Source organism: Scyliorhinus canicula, chromosome 6 (genome assembly GCF_902713615.1).
Source record: "Scyliorhinus canicula chromosome 6, sScyCan1.1, whole genome shotgun sequence".
Classification (NCBI taxonomy): Eukaryota; Metazoa; Chordata; class Chondrichthyes; order Carcharhiniformes; family Scyliorhinidae; genus Scyliorhinus; species Scyliorhinus canicula.
The window spans coordinates 151,714,319-151,727,165 of NC_052151.1; the positions used below are offsets into that span (position 1 = coordinate 151,714,319).

The 12,847-nt window shown below is 48.4% G+C and overlaps 1 protein-coding gene across 2 annotated transcripts in view; it reads left to right on the forward strand.

Moving 5' to 3' along the window:
- The window catches only part of LOC119967581, a 98,965-nt gene extending 87,551 nt beyond the window's left edge, over nt 1–11,414 (forward strand). For both annotated transcript variants that reach the window (XM_038800294.1, XM_038800295.1), the window contains exons 13-14: nt 1,383–1,460; nt 11,218–11,414. In XM_038800294.1, the coding sequence (XP_038656222.1) occupies nt 1,383–1,460; nt 11,218–11,227 (88 nt within the window). In that variant the 3' untranslated portion in view covers nt 11,228–11,414. The remainder of the gene's footprint in view (nt 1–1,382; nt 1,461–11,217) is intronic.
- Nucleotides 11,415–12,847: the final 1,433 nt, after the last annotated feature.

The following is a 12,847-nucleotide window of genomic DNA, read 5'->3' on the forward strand; positions in this document are numbered from 1 at the left end:
CGAAGTGATCTCTGACATGTACACACTTGAAACTGAAAAATCCCCTTTTCTGAAACACATTCAAAAATTTTTAATCCCCCAAGTGGTCAGTTTGTTACAAAAACAACTTATATTCACTCACCATATCAAAGATAGCTAATCATTTAATCACCCTTTAAACTGCCAAACTGTAAACTAGACCCCTGATGAGATAAGTAATTTTAGAGCTTTTGAAATCCAGCCAGGCATTCGCAATAAGGTGAGCTGTAATAACAACCCTTGGGAAATGTCAACAATGAAATCCATTGAAACTGCAAGAACAGGTGGCTAATGTTTTTTTCCAAAGCAACACCAGATTGTTTGTTAATCAACGCACTCCAGCAGGAGGTGTTTGCTTTTATAATCTAACTGAAAGCTGCCGTCTGTTTTGTTTATTTTGAGTTGGCTGTAGATTTAAAACACTTCAGATCATGACTCTAAAACAGGCCTTAGAAGCTATTCATGAACATTTACGCCTCCTCATTAAAATCCTGTTCCCCACATTGTGGGTTGAGGCCCTTTGAACAATGAAAATAGGGTATGTTTGAACTAAGCAGGGGAATTGGAAATGGTGGGCAGGACTTCCACAGCCAGATCCTGCTCAACAGTTTTTAAAATGTCTGGAATCAGCTCCACTCCGCAGAAATCTGACAAACAGAGGCCGTCAAGTCCTTGCCATTGTCTGTTCTGTAATCCCATAAACCCTAATCATTTGCTCTATCCCCCATTGCACTGCAAGTTTATTTCCTTCAAGTGCCCATCCAGTTTCCTTATTATTGATCATATCCACTTCCACCACTCTCATAGGCAGAAAACTCTGGGTCATTATCAATCGTTGCATAAAGAAGTTCGTCCTCACATAACCCACCAACCTGAATCTTTTGCCAAAATCTTTAAAATCTGTGTCCCCTAGTTCTCATAGGATCAGCTAATGGAAAAGGCTGTAAACAGTTAAACCGTTAAACTTTTTATCTAGTCTGAAATACAAACCAGAAGCAGTCCCCAGTTCAGGTCTCCAAACTGGTTGGAAAGTGATAATTCGGGACAATCATTGTCAGAAATTTGCCTTTAGGATACAGCTGGGCCTGAAATGACACCTTTGGCTTTGCATTTAGGGAACATAGTTTTCAAACATTCATTTGCTGAGCATCAGCTATGGTTAAATTAAATATTTCAATACTTGCTTATCACATCTATTGGAAAAAGAACCTGCCATACTTCAGAAGTGGATGGCACCGAACCACCGTCTTTATGAGAAGCAAACTTTGGAAATAAGGGTCTAAATTTTCCTTGTGTAACTTGAAAGGAATTACTGAGAAACAATTTGCTGAAATGGCTGCTCTCCATTTTTCCTCTTGTAACAGAGCACCAAGACTGCCGAACTCAGTTCAATCCTGTGGCTTCCCCCATCGAAAAATAAAAACTGCTAGACGGAAACTCAGGTGAAACTACTAGTGTAACTCTCCTAACTAATGTCTGATCTTTACTTGCATTGGGCACACTGAGCTGACTTTCTTGGTCCATTGGTGACTGGCTGAGAGGCAGGAGGGCTGGCAATATGGCAGGGGAAGATGTTGAGAGAGAGCCTACATTATGGCATATTGCCGATGACAGCAGGAACTTTGGCAGTGTGTCACCCACTGGGTAACCAATTGAGCTACTTAAGTGGCCAGATGGATTTTTTGGGGAATCTCCCCAGCCTTTACATGGGAAATTGCCAGTTAGGCCTTGGTTTCCATGGGTGTCCTCCTTGATAGAGATTCCATGACCCTGGGAGGAGTTTCCACAACCCCAGCAGAAATGGCTGCCACCGCCGCAATGATGCCACTGGTACATGACCTACCCCCACCCGCTCAAATCACTGGGAACTGCCTGGCTGGCTGACCTCCACCTCTCCTTTGAGGTCCCTGTGCCTTCTTGGAGCTAGAGCTTTGGGCCACCGTTAATTGTGGAGATGCTGAGGCTGCTGAGTTGCTAGACCCTCTGACTGGGCCAGCAGCAATTAGATGGTGCAAAATATTGCCCAGGTACCACTTCCCACCCCAGCACGGTTCCTCACCATACCCCACCCCTCTTTCAGCCCTAAAAGTGGGATCTCCATGCCCCCACTTCATTCAGTCTTGTACCCTTTAAAATCCACCTGGTGGTACTGCATTAAGATAAACAACAAGGCACCTTCACTTCTAAATTTTTTTTTCATTTCTTCACCATCATGTTCGAATACGTTTCATGCAGTTGAGGAATATATGGAGCTCATTTAGTAACTGAATTCCACAATATCCAGGGAAAAATTATTCCATTTTATAAATTCGAGAGAGAGAGAGAGAGAGAGAGTGAGAGAGAGTGAGAGAGAGTGAGAGACACACAGTTGGACAGGGCCATGCTGCTGGCCGGGGGGGGGGGGGGTTCCGCAGGGCTGGGGGGACTGGTGGGGGGGTGGCCCAGAGGTGTCGAGGGGGGCACTATCTGGCAGGTCTGGTCCGCGTGCGGCCGGCACCATGCTGTACTGCGCGACTGCTGCAGGTCGTCGCCGTGCGCATGCGCAACCAAGGACACAGCTGGGTAGCTTCAGAACAGCGACCACAACACCACACAACCCAGCCATGGCAATCGCTGCAAGACGTGCCAGATCATCGACATGGGTACCACCATTACAAGTGGGAACACCACTCACCAGGTACGCGGTACATATCTGTGCGACTCGGCCAACGTTGTCTACCTCATACACTGCAGGAAAGGATGTCCCGAAGCGTGGTACATTGGCGAGACCATGCAGACGCTGCGACAACGGATGAACAGACATCGCGCGACAATCGCCAGGCAGGAATGTTCCCTTCCAGCCAGGGAACACTTCAGCAGTCGACGGCATTCAGCCTCTGATTTTCGGGTAACCGTTCTCCAAGGTGGTCTTCAGGACGCGCGACGACGCAGAATTGCCAAGCAGATGCGCATAGCCAAATTCTGCACACGTGATTACGGCCTCAACCGGGACCTTGGATTCATGTTGCATTACATTCATCCCCCACCATCTGTCCTGGGCTTGCAAAATCCTACCAACTGTCCTGGTTTGAGACAATTCACACCTCTTTAACCTGAGATTATCCCTCTCTCCAGTTGCTCCATCTGGACCTGTAAAGACTTAATTATCTGCAAAGATTTGCATTCAAAGTATTGTCTTACATTTTTGACTTTGTCTATACATATGTTTCTGGAACCCACCTCTTCATTCACCCGAGGAAGGAGCAGTGCTCCGAAAGCTAGTGATTTGAAACAAACCTGTTGAACTTTAAGCTGGTGTTGTAAGACTTCTTATTGAATCCACTGATTGCCAGTTAACCAATTGAACTAACTCCCTCTAAACCTGGTTCCTAAGTTCCACTCGGTGCCGAGGACTCTGGTTTCTTCTCTCCAATTGGAAACATAGCGTTTGCGCCGTCGTGAACGCCGTCGCATTTCACGACAGTGCGAATCGGGCACCCCCATAGGGGGCCAGCACAGCGCTGGAGCGGTTCACGCCTCCTTTCCTGGTGCCAAATGGGCGCCTTGCCAACCTGCGCATGCCCAGTTGGGCCGCGCCAACGCGCACATGCGAAGTTGGGTCGTGCCAACCTGCGCATGCGCGGGGGACTTCTTCAGCGCGCCAGCCCCGACTCAACATGGCGTGGTGTTCAGGGGCCAGCCGCGCACCACCCCACAGGCCGCCCCCCCCCGACCCTTCACGCAGAGTTCCCGCCGGCAGCGACCAGGGGTGAACAGCGCCGGCGAGACTCTGTTGTATCCATGCGCCCGCTCGGCACATCCGGGCTGGAGAATCGGTGGCCCCGCCAATTCCAGCGGCCCGCGGCCAGCGCCGCGTCAAACGCGCCGGTGCAAATGGCGCCGATTCTCCGCACCTCAGAGAATCGCGCGCCGTTGTCGCGGCGCGGTTGAGGCAATTCTCCAACCCAGCGCGGGGCTCAGAGAATTGCCCCCACAGTGTCCTGGCAGTCAGGCTGTTTCAACAATGAAGTCTGCTACTCAAAGGTACATCCCGATTATGGGTCCACAGACCAAAATAATAACAATTAAAATTTTTAAAGGGGAAGAAAGGAAATAAATAGGAATGACCCTTACTTTTGGCAGCACGAGGCGATGTGCCGTTTGCTGATGGTGGGATTCTCTGCTTGCCCCACTGACAATGAGAATTCCCATTGAAGCCACCCCACACCCCTGGGAAGGCCGCGGAAGTTTGTGCGCTGCCGGCAGGACAATCCCACCACTGTGAACAGCCAGTGAATTCTGGTCAAAAGGAAAGAGGAGGGTGGGAAAAGTTATCATACAAAATAGTTGATCCCAGTCTGAAATTACCTGATTGACAAATAAGGGCAGGATTCTCCGTCAACCGATGCAGAAATCGGGAAAGGCAATTGGGCGGAAAGTCGGTTCTGACGGCAAAATTGTGGCAGGCGTTGGGTTCACATCAAATTGCAATTCTCCGTTGCCTTGACAGCGGCGTTAATGCATTCCACTCCGCATGTACAGTAAACACCGTTTGCATTTCATTAGCGGACCTGACCTGATATTCTCGGGGGCCTCCGCAATTCTCCGCCTCCACTGGGTGGAATTCCCGACGTCGAGTTTCACTTGCACTTTTAAAATTTGAGGAACAGCTGCTGTGGCTGATGAGAGAGAGAGAGGAGTTGGGCACGGAGAGGCGTGACCGTTGGCTGCCAGTCCTGTCACTGGCTGGGCTGGTTTGAATGGTGGGGGGGCCCTGCCAGGGCCTGGAGGGGGTTGACGGGCTGTGGAGCTCTGGTGACCCCCCAGGGGACTGGGGTGGTGTGCAGGCATGGACTGCCATTGCTGCAGCTTGCAAGTCAGCCATCTTGCTGTGCACCCCACTGACCACCCATCTTGGCCAATGGTTCTGCAGAGTGCCACTGGCTATATGGGTGCCCCCACCCCACCAGCCCTCACCCCAACTCCCACCCTCCACCCCAAGCTCCTTGGGGGTGGAGCCACCTGCTGGCAGGGCATCACGCGGCCCGCCCAAGGGCAGTGCCCACAAGAGCCTCTATAGGGGAGGCGCTGGTCGGGGGCTGCGGAGTGTACCATTGGCATGGGCATCGCCAGCCGACGGTACCTCTGAGAACAGGATTGGAACAAGGGCCAGAGGTTCCGATCACCAGTGCCAGGCATCGACAGAGCTAGGGGTGCGGGGATGGGGAGGATGGGCATGTGGGGGCAGAGTTTGCAGTGCCAACTAGGGCCACTGTGTGCCTGGTAGACCTGGTTGGGCACGAGGGTAAGCATCACGCTAACATGGCGGCCTTCCAACCCCTGTATACAATGAATATTGGACTACAACCTGGTGGCCTTCCTGCTAGTTACCGCAGCTCTGGGGGATGCACTGCAACTGTACTCTGCAGCTGGAGCTGCTGGAGAAAGAGGAAGCTGCAGCAGTGGAGCCTGCCCCAGAGGAACAGGAGACAGCCGCCAAGGACTGACAGCCGGCCGCCCAACAGGCCAAGGGGGAGGAGGTGCAAAGGAGGCACCACATGAGGCCTTGTGGGTCGAGGCACCGCCTGTCATTTGAGGACCTGCCAGACCGGCATGTCATTGAAGACTGTGGCTAAGCGTGGGACAGTGTGACATATTTGCCAGATCATGGCGCGCCTGGAACAATGGAGCAATGGAGAATGGCACCCACATCTGGTGGCCGTCAAGGTGATGGTTGCCCTGATCTTTTATGACACAGGGTCCTTCCAGGCACTGAGTGTGAACATCCAGAATCTCACAGAGCACGATGCACAGATGCATCTGTGCAGTCATGGGGATCCTATATGGCCAGTCGGCACAATACATCCATTTCAGTGTGGTCTGAGCCCACCAAGATTACCGGGCAGCAGAGTTTGCCAACATCGCCGGGATGCCCTGGGTCCAGGGGGTGATTGAGGGGTTGCATGTGGCCCTACGAGCACCTGCAGATGACAGGCTGGTCTACACAAACCAAAGGGGTTCCACTCGATGAACTTGCAGCTGATATGTAACCATCAGATGCATGTCATGCACGTCTGCACCCAATACATGGGCAGTGTGCTCGACACATTCATCCTGGCACAGGAGGCGTACCCCCGGCTGAGGGTGGTGGGTGTGAAGGCAGTGTGGGGGTGGTGTTGGGTTGGTGTGGGGGCGGTGTGGGGGTGTGGGGGGGGAGGGAGGTGGTGTGGGGGTGTGGGGGGGTGGTGTGGGTGTGGTGTGGGGGTGGTGTGGGGGTGTGGGAGGGTGGTGTGAGGGTGGTGTGGAGGTGTGAGGGGGTGGGGTGAGGGTGGGGGTGAGGGTGGTGTGGGGGTGGTGTGGGGGTGGGGTGGAGGTGTGAGGGGGTGGGGTGAGGGTGGGGGTGAGGGTGGTGTGGGGGTGTGAGGGGGTGGGGTGAGGGTGGTGTGGGGGTGGTGTGAGGGTGGGTGTGGGGGTGGTGTGGGGGTGGTGTGGGGGTGGTGTGGTGCTGGTGTGGGGCTGGTGTGAGGGTGGTGTGGGGGCTGTGTGGGGGTGTGGGGGGGAGGGGGTGGTGTGGAGGTGTGAGGGGGCTGGGTGAGGGTGGAGGTTGGGGTGGTGTTGGGAGGATAACATACGTGTCATGGGGAACCGCAACTCAGTGGGGTCTCACTTCCTTGCCCAATACAGGCCTGCACTCCGGCGGCTGCCCTTCCTTCAGGCCTGACGGTCACGTCCAGGGCCCGCTGCTCTGCTGCGGTGAGGGGCCGCAGGTCCGGTGGTTCCCCTCCATCTTCTCCTGCTCCCGGCGGTTGTGGACGGCCTTCTCCTGGGGCGGGAGGGAGAAACAGAAAACAACAGTGTTAGACACTCCGACGCATGCAGCCTAGGGAGTGGGTAGCTGGTGGCTTCAGTGGCCAGGACACCTGGCCTTGGCTGCCGGTATGGGTACCGGCATGTGATGAAGGGTGGGGGTTCAACAGCCCTCCGGCTGTGGGGGGGGGGGGGGGGGGGGGGGGGGGGGGGGGGGATGAGGTTACTGGTATGTGGGGCGGGGGTTGACACTTGGGACATAGTGCTGCTTACTCACCCTGGTCGTCCTGAGGAGGTTGTGTAGTTCCTCCCTGCACTGTTGGTTGGTCCGAATGGTGTTGCTCACGGCTTTGACGACCTTTGCCAACTGCACCCAGGCCCAGCGAATGGCAGCTTCCTTCCCTGACTGGGGTACAGGGTCATCCGCCTCTCCTCCACGGCGTCGAGCAGGGTTGCAAGCTTGGCATCCATGAAACGGAGTGCCGCTCTCCTCACTACCATCTTGTTGGCTGGGATGGTGTGTGTCTGGGGAGTGAAGTGTGTATTTGGGGCTGCAGATTGTCAGCCTCCTTTGTGTCAATCGTGAATCCGGTGAATCACGCACCATTTCCAATTAGAATTGATTGTGTTCCACATGGCACAAGTGCTAGCCCCTTGACAGTCATTGAATTGGTCCAGATGCGGCACCAGTTTTGCTGTCGTAGAAGTCCATGAGTCCTGCCCCGGCGTCAATACATAGTCTCAGGAATGGAGAATCCGACCAAAGGTGTTCGTCGAGTTTACATTCTGAGTTTCATTTGAGACAACGAACGAGGCTAAGGCAGAGCAGGAATAAGGAGCAGCGTAAAATGGCAGTAATGTCTGTGCTGCACTTGTGGACTGAACAGAGGTTTCCCACAAAGCATGCACCCAATCTGCATTTGGTGTCCTTAACATAGAGGTGAGCTCATCGTGAGTATTGGAGATATTGTATAGTACATTGTATAAAAACGAATGAAGTACATGGAAATCCCTCTTTCATCTGGTGGGTGCGTTGAGGGCTCTGACAGAGGAAAAAGATGAGGTAAAAGGGAAGGTGTTGCATCTCCTGAGCTTGCCGTGGGTAGGGGGCAAGGAGTTTGTAGGTAATTGGAGGAGGGGACCAGGATATCACAGAGGGAACATCCCTTTGCAACGCTGAAAGGGGAAGGGAATGGAAGAGGTGTTTAGTGGTGGCATCATGCTGGAGGTGGCAGCAATAGCCATGGACGATCTGTTTGTTGAGTGTGGAGGTTGGGAGGTGGAAGACAAGGACTGGGGGAAACCCTATCATGGTTCCGGGAGGGAGAGGAAATGGAACACACATGGTCAAAGGCTCTGTCACCCACAGTGGAAGGATATCAAGGAAAAAGGAAAACGGGATTTAAAGATGGAATCACTGCTTTAAGAATTCCATTGCTCATAGCTACTTTGTTTTAATACATACATTTACTTACACCTTACCTGTTTCAACATTTTTACGTTTCCTATTTTCTCATACACTTCTGCATTGTGGTACTTTTCACACTTTTACTGTTATTTTCCTGATTTTTCCATAGAGGGCAGTCCTGACCCCTGTTTTAAAACACAGTAAACAGGCACTTTGACCAATTGCAATTGATAAAAACTCCAGAGAAACATTATTGTAGAGTGAGCAAACAGCAGCTTTAGAGAGCAGGACATTGGCTTTTTATGAAAATCGCTTATTGTCACGAGTAGGCTTCAATGAAGTTACTGTGAAAAGCCCCTAGTCGCCACATTCCGGCGCCTGTCCGGGGAGGCTGGTACGGGAATCAAACCATGCTGCTGGTCTGCTTGGTCTGCTTTAAAACCAGCGATTTAGCCTGGTGAGCTAAACCAGCCTCTTGGACATTGGCTTTTTATATCCACTTTAAAACAGAACATAAAACATTGAACCAGTCAGTGCTTTTGGGGTTGTGGTTATCATCTTTGTGGGCCACAGAGTTCTGTTTATTTTGAAAACGCTTATTATTTTGTCCTGTTCATTGCTGATATTAAATTTACTAAAGTTCCTGTGTCCTGCATCCATCTCATGTGAATTTCAGTCTCTCAAATGAAAAATAGGCGCAACTGTTATCGATGGACAAAAAAATTGATGCATTTTGTGCTGAAACGGAAACAGCTGTCATGCTGTTCAAAGTGAAACATTGTTTGCATTGGGGTTAAGAGTATGCAGTAAATAACTCAGATACTAATCAACCAGGCTGGGTCAAGGTTTATGGACTCAAAGTTGCAACATTGATATCGGATTCTATGTAATTGTTAGACACTTCAAATAGAATTTCCCAATAATTTAAGTGAGTATTGACCAGTAGGATTGTATTTTTAACAATAAAATTGTTTCACCACGATGAACGTAACCTCACAACTATGGACAGATTATATGTCTCGTCCTTTACACTAAGCCAGTGAGGGAAGAAAACGTAATGCAACCTGCATAAGATTCACAGGTTATATAACCCTTTGCAACCTCTAATCTCAGTCCAACAGATGAGGTTTTAAGATCAAAGCAAATTACTGTCATTCTCAAATCTGAAACAAAAACAGAAAATGCTGGACAATCTCAGCAGAAATTACAGTATCTGTGGAGAGAGAATAGAGCTAATGTTTCGAGATCGATGACTCTTTGTCAAAGCAGATTTTAACTTGAATTGAACAATGCAATTATTGCCTTTTAACCATTTCTGGAAATCCATTGTTCTCTATATTAATACTGCAATTACAAACAGAATCACAATAATGTTCGATCGGCAGGTCTGATCAATATTATCCATTTCTAGTAAACATTTGGCTCTTCACAAGGATTGTTTACAACTCAATTAATGTAGTTTGGGTGCCAGGATAGAATTTTCCCAGTGGCTTCCCTATTTCTCAGCATTGCTTTGACAGATGAAAAGTTGTAAAAATCTTACAGTCATAGATGTTTACAGCATGGAAACAGGCCCTTTGGCCCAGCTTGTCCATGCTGTCCAGTTTCTATCACTAAGCTAGTCCCACACACACGCATTTGGCCCTTATCCCTCTATACCCACCCTGTCCATGTAACTGTCTAACTGCATTTTAAAAGACAAAATTGTACCCACCTCTACCACTGCCTCAGCAGGCTCTTCCAGATGCTCATCCTCTGTGTGAAGAAATTTCCCCTCTGGTCTCTTTTGTATCTCTCCCCTCTTACCTTAACCTTATGCCCTCTAGTTCTAGACTCCTCTATCTTTGGGAAAAGATGGTGACTATCTACCTTATCTATGCTCCTCATTATTTTATAGACCTTGAAGATCACCCGTAAGCCTCCTATGCTCCAGGGGAAAAAATTCCAGCCTATCCAGCCTCTCCTTATAGCTCAGACCATTAAGTCCTGGTAGCATCCTTGTAAATCTCTTCTGCACTCTTTCTAGTTTAACAATATCCTTCTTATAATAGGGTGTCCAGAACTAAACACAGTATTCCATGTGTGGTCTTACCAATGTTTTGTACAATTTCAACAAGACGTTCCAACTTCTGTATTCAATATTCTGACCAATAAAAGCTAGCGTGCTGAATGCCGTCTTCACCTGCGACTCCACCTTCAAGCAGCTATGAACCTGTACTCCTAGATCTCTTTGTTCTGTAACTCTCCCCAACTCCTTACCATTAACTGAGTAGGTCCTGCCCTGATTTGATCTACTGCATCACCTCACATTTATCCAAATTAAATTCCATCTACCATTCATTGACCCACTGGCCCAATTGGTCAAGATCCTGTTGCAAACTTATATAACCTTCTTCACTATAATATAATATTTTGACAATGTTATGGTTGGAGGTTCGAAGTGACTTTCCATTTAACTTTTCAGAAAAACTAATTTATTTGTTTTTTAATATATATATATTCATCATACATTTCAGGAATACTGGAAAACAGGGAAATTACTGCCATTATAAAGTCAGATAAATACATTATCGGTTGTATTTTAATATATTAGTGAAAGCATGTTATTATCTTAAAAATGTTTCACGACTTTGTTTCAGATCACTTCTTACTTAATCTTTTTTCCTCACACTCTGGCATCACTGATTTGTGTTATTATTGATGTTTCATGAAGCAGTTTTTAAATCTTTTTAATGAAAAACTTCCTCCTCATGTCCACCTAATTTCTGTTGGAGTCATTGGAGAGCCTCAAACCTCGATAAGGGTGGCCTCTTCCTCAGAAACTAAATTTAATAATCCTGATTTGAGTTTACAGTCAGTAGGTTTGACTATTGGGTTCCCTTATTAGCCGATGGATTAAGAGTTAGATCCACTCACATAACCTCCAAAGTTGTGTAGAATTGTCAACAATTGAAATGTTGATATATGTCCCATTAAATGTAACTTGGATATTTTTTCTGTTACAGAGCTATGTGAATTTAAATGATGGACAAAACACATTCCGACTTTATCAGGTGGCTCCTAGATAGGAACAAGATGTGCTTGATATCGAAGTGATTTGATGCATCATTACAGTCAACATTTTAGATTTTATCTGTCTAAAGGTCTTCTGTCTCCGCTCACTGTAGAAATCATGTCTGAAATAAACTTGGTTGCAACTCAATTTTTTAGTTGGTACACACAGCATACGGGCAATGTCACACAAAGGCCAGACATGGGAAATGCAACATTTACAAAGATACAGTAGGAGGTGCTTCCCTAAAGTCAAGGATAAAGAGATAGGAGATGAAGCGATTTGGCACGTGATTATATCTGACCTTTTAAGTAGTTGGTGACATGAAATTCGGCATATAAATCTCATTTTACTTTTGCTGTGTGACATAATCTTAAACCCACTTTGCTCCCTCCCACAGCAATTATCAATCTACCTTGTTCATCATAAACCACTATGTAAATGTATACTGAATGGTGATACCATTCGGCACTATTCATATTTCGTCCCAATAGAATATCAACTCATTAACTTGATTTTGGATCGGTTGACTGCCACCACAGGCATCACCAGCGTTGGCCTGGCTTTTATTGGGAAAAAGCTGATCAAAAGATTCTGGTCTCATTGATGTTCTAAATGTCCATACAGATGATGGAGAAACCTCTTTCAGCCATGAGCTTACATCGCTGTGTCAAGCCCACCCTTTTTGCTGACGACTGTCTCAAATTTTAAAATATGCTTCAGGAGAGTAACCATGCATTTCAGAATTTGCTTGTGAGATGCTGTAGAGGTCTGCGCTGTCGACGACACATATGGCTGTGACCATCTGCCTCGAGAGCGGCAGTCTCCTTCAGCACTGGCTCTTAGTCCAGGTATTTTCGTCTCTGCCTGTAAATCCGACACTCAGGGTAGTATCTCCTTCTGCTTTGTGCCCCTTGACCCACCCCCCACCCTTCTCTGCTCTCCCAACCCTAAGCTTTTGCATTGCTATTTTTAATGATTTGCGTATCTAAAACTCAAATCTCTTTGTGCCTCTACCTCTCTTAGGCCCTTATCTTTCCCAGAGTAGGAGGCCTCCTCATTCCTCCTGCCAAAAGGCACCACCTCACACTTAATTATATTGAAAGTAAATTCCCATCTACACCACCCCATTTTGCAAGTTTGTTAACATCTTAAATTTTGTAGCAGCCATCACCAATTTCAACTATACCCCAGGTTGGTGCCACCCACAAACTTTGACATTGCAATTCTACTTCCTGAATCCAATTTTTTTTTTTACATGGCAAACCAGATAGGTTCCAGAATAATTCCTGTGGAAAAGTTCTTCCCAGCAACCACCATTCTGAGTAACTACTCAGGCAGCATGGTAGCATGGTGGTTAGCATAAATACTTCACAGCTCCAGGGTCCCAGGTTCGATTCCCGGCTGGGTCACTGTCTGTGCGGAGTCTGCACGTCCTCCCCGTGTGTGTGTGGGTTTCCTCCGGGTGCTCCGGTTTCCTCCTACAGTCCAAAGATGTGCGGGTTAGGTGGATTGGCCATGCTAAATTGCCCGTAGTGTCCTAAAAAGTAAGGTTAAGGGGGGGGGTTGTTGGGTTACGGGTA